A 3934-nucleotide genomic window follows, 5' to 3' on the forward strand; every position below is an offset into this window, starting at 1 on the left:
ACACGCATACGCACACGCACACACACACACACACACACACACACACACACACACACACATACATAAATACATACAGACATAGTGACACCCTCGCGGGGATAGTCAGGGAAGCTTCCTGTGACCTTCAAACGTCGAGATCTGATGAAAACTCGATTTTTGCGAAACAGTGTAAGACCAATAACTTCCCGATTTTTGAAAATCTTCGATTTTCTTAGCGGGAAGTTAAAAATTACTTGAATTTTGGGAAACCAAACCTTGTGAAATGCCACAGCATGGTATTTTGATTTGAAATAATAATTTATGTCTATACTGTTTAATTTATCAAATTTTAGGCATCTATTAAGACTTCTAAATTTGGACCAACCCTTGTTATCATAAGTACAAAACCGAGTAATGGTTACGTTTTGGGATTCCGCGTGGATCCAGTACAAAAATTACATACTCTTAATAAAGAAATTCAGACTCTTAAAATATCTTATGGTAAAAGTCCAATCTTTGGCGTTGAATATACTTTCGAGTACCAGGTATCCTAATCGATTGAATTTCATTTTTGGTCAATTTAATTTAAATATTAAATAATGAAATCAAATTGATTTTTAGGGCGTCATCGAACCTGAAGTAAAGGAAGAGGTCACTAAAGAAATACAGGATAGCAACGATGAAATTTCTAATGTATTTGGTTTATATTTTGCTGATGACGGAACAAAACAACATCAACCTAAACTTGATTCATATTTAGGGCTTGCAGCTGAAGAACCCAGACCGGGAATTTCTTTACAAAGTTTATGGGAACTAATACCTGGCAATCCATAAAAAGTGACATTTTTTATTTTATTTCTTTGTTCTCATTGACATCATTTGGATCAAGTATTAATATTTTCTTATAAGTGGGAACAGAATAAAAAATTTATAATTTATAATATAAATACTCAATTACTACAAGGGCTTATACAAACTTATACAAATTTAACATTTAAGAGTTCAATAATTTAAGTTTAGGAAATATTCAACATTTTTGTCTTAAATTATTTAATGAAATTGTCCAAATAAAAAAAATTGTTTTTAACGATCTCTTCTCGATTGAAAACGAGAGTCAAATTCATGCAGATAACCATGAATTCTAGCGGCTTCTTCGGTTAATTCTGTGATGAATCTCTTATTTCTGTTGATAAGTATCGTGCTACCAGTAGTATTATTGCCAAAATTCTTCATCAGCATCTAGAAAATAATCGAGAATAAAAGTTCGAAATGATCAATTTGTCACGATACTCATACAACTGTATAAATTGATCTAAACGTATTTTATTATTACCATAATTAGGCGGATTAAATAAATTGCGAATGTTAAAAACGATATAGCTAAGAGAGCTCCTTCAAGAGATGGGAAACCAATATGACTGTCATGCTCATCCCAACTTGAACCTCGTTTTTTTCGAGCACGGGAATCAGCATTTCGATTAATAACTTCTAGAATTATAAGAAAATTTCTTTGAAAATAACATTGAATTTACTTTTTCTTTTTTAAGACTAAAACAAAATTAGACATGGTATGAAATTTAGTTGTTTCTATTGTGAGCATATCATTTAGAGCGTGACAAAAAAATAGTTAACGGCTAAAATCATCCTGACATAGTGTACTTTGTTTATCAATTTTTCTTTAAAACATATATTTTTAGATCATAAGTATCTCATTAATGATCAAAGTCTGACCGAAATAGTTTTTTTGTGATAATTAAATAACAAAAAATTAAAATTTGTAAAAAAGTAAAGTAAATTAGTAAATGAATGAATAAAATTCAACTGAAAACAGAGTTATTGATTTTTTAGAGGAAAAGTAAAAAAAATTATTATAGCATAAATGTAAAAATAGATAAAAATTTCAAAGACACAATAATTAATAGTATGTTTTAATTTATATATAAAATAATAATGAATAATAAATATACGTTTACCTGGAATCATCGAACGAATTGTTTTCGATAAGTCGTTTTTGAACGATTGTAAAAATTCCAGTTTTTCTTTATGAGTTTTTCCCAGATTCTCAATTAAAATTATATGAACTCGTTTCAATTGATTTATTGGAATATAATTCAAAAGATAGTAAGAATATGATTGCTTCTTTTTATTAGATTTGGTCTTTTCTTCCGTGAAATCGAAAAGTGGAGATTTTGTTGTAATATATAATTGAGTGGATGAATCAATAGGCTTATTTTTTAATTCATTTGTATAGTTTTCAGAAATTTTCGAAAAATTTTGATTTGTATTTAATGTCTCCTTGTGTATTGACAAATTTTCATAATTTTTATATCTATCGCTATCATTTAATTGGTCAAAATCGGTTGGAACTGATACTTTGGACGGTTTCAATCGTATATCACCATAAATTCCTTCAGAATCACAGTTAGTATGATTCGTTACATTGAAAAATAAATTTTTTGAAATATTCAATAAGTTGTTAACTTTCATTACATCAAATTTAATAGTAGATTTACGATAGATTTTCATTTTATCTGAAAATTGAGGAAGTTCTATCCATTCACTTATCACAGAATTTTTAATAAAAATTGTTGATAAATACAATGTTAAAATAACTATCACTTGTTTTTCTAACATAACGAAAATTTTATATAATGGAATATATTTTTAGAGTATTTTGTCTAACTACTTTGGTGACAATAAGTCGGAGACTGACCGTGTTAAGCAAAATTCATGTTACACTTTTAACTGCGACAATTATTTCCAGCAGGTGTTTACTAATTGTCATAAAGAAACAAATATAATAAATAGAGCATAAATCCAATTAAGTAATATTTTTAAAATCTGTATTTTATTTCTTTTAACATATACACAGAAAAAAAAAGTTAACTTGAGCCAAGAAAATACTTTTCTTCTTAATTATTTTCTTGAGCGAAGAAGATTATACTTTTGCCATATAAATTAATAATAAAGATCATTGAGTACTTTATTGGCAAATATTTTCAGATATTCATAATTTTTTTTTTTTTTTTAACTAAACAAAATACACAGTAAAAAATTTTTCGTCACTTTGTAGAGTGTCAAAAATTTGTGTGTTGAATATTACACTCTAGTGTGTAGAATTTAACATTCTGGTGTGTTAAATCATTAAATCATCACAATCAAATCAAATTTTAACACTCTACACAATGACGAAAAATTTTTTACTGTGTACTCAAATCTGACAGTACAAAAAATTTTTTATGGATGTTAAATTTTTTTCTATATGCCATTATATTATGATACTGAAATTAGCAGACATCTGACAATTCTTTGAATTTTTAAAACCAATCAATTATTACAAAAAATTACAATTAGTTTCAAATTTCTACATGTGGAATTTTTTTACAAATTAAATTAAAATCTAAGGTAAAAGCCCCAATATATGATCATGTACCAGTATATGATCACCATGTATTTCTATACCTATATTTGCGAATATAGATATACAAATACATGGAGTGATCATATACTGGTACATGATCATATACTGGGGCTTTTACCTTATATCATATTTCTAGATCTAAAGTCATTTAATTATTTATAATACTAAAATTAGCCGACGTTTTTAATTTTTTGATTATTTTTCAATTATTAATTAGAACGAAAAATATTTTTTTTTAAATTGCCCTAATAGTTTTTCAAGTTTTTTACAAATGAAAATTCTTTTTATTTTTTTGTAGTAATTTTTTCAATAAAAAAAAATTTCTGAAAATTTTTAGATGTCTGTTAACTTAATTTTCATTAATTATTTTATTTATATCTTATTTTATGGTGATAATAAAATATAAAGTAGTAATGATAATGTAACCAAGTTTAGTTTCAAAACCATCAGGCCGTAATATACAGTCGTCGTCATTGATTTGTAACGGTTGGCAATGATTCGAGTAAAATAAAAAATTCTCAATTTGGACATCTC

At 26.7% G+C, this 3934-nt stretch overlaps 2 protein-coding genes across 2 annotated transcripts in view; one reads left to right on the forward strand and one right to left on the reverse strand.

The window, feature by feature from the left end:
• Window positions 1–926, forward strand: part of LOC123272184 (Bardet-Biedl syndrome 5 protein homolog) — a 7425-nt gene extending 6499 nt beyond the window's left edge. Inside the window, exons 3-4 of the mRNA XM_044738883.1 lie at window positions 333–524; window positions 601–926. Of these exons, the coding sequence (XP_044594818.1) occupies window positions 333–524; window positions 601–813 (405 nt within the window). The 3' untranslated portion in view covers window positions 814–926. The remainder of the gene's footprint in view (window positions 1–332; window positions 525–600) is intronic.
• A 106-nt stretch (window positions 927–1032) lies between these two features.
• On the reverse strand, window positions 1033–2820 carry LOC123271282. The gene is made up of 3 exons (XM_044737568.1): window positions 1953–2820; window positions 1313–1467; window positions 1033–1218 (listed from the first exon to the last, which is right to left on the reverse strand). The coding sequence occupies exons 1-3, from the start codon at window positions 2611–2613 to the stop codon at window positions 1063–1065; spliced, it is 972 nt and encodes a 323-aa protein (XP_044593503.1). The 5' UTR covers window positions 2614–2820; the 3' UTR covers window positions 1033–1062.
• Between the last annotated feature and the right edge of the window lie 1114 nt (window positions 2821–3934).

Source organism: Cotesia glomerata, linkage group LG9 (assembly GCF_020080835.1).
Source record: "Cotesia glomerata isolate CgM1 linkage group LG9, MPM_Cglom_v2.3, whole genome shotgun sequence".
Taxonomy (NCBI): Eukaryota; Metazoa; Arthropoda; class Insecta; order Hymenoptera; family Braconidae; genus Cotesia; species Cotesia glomerata.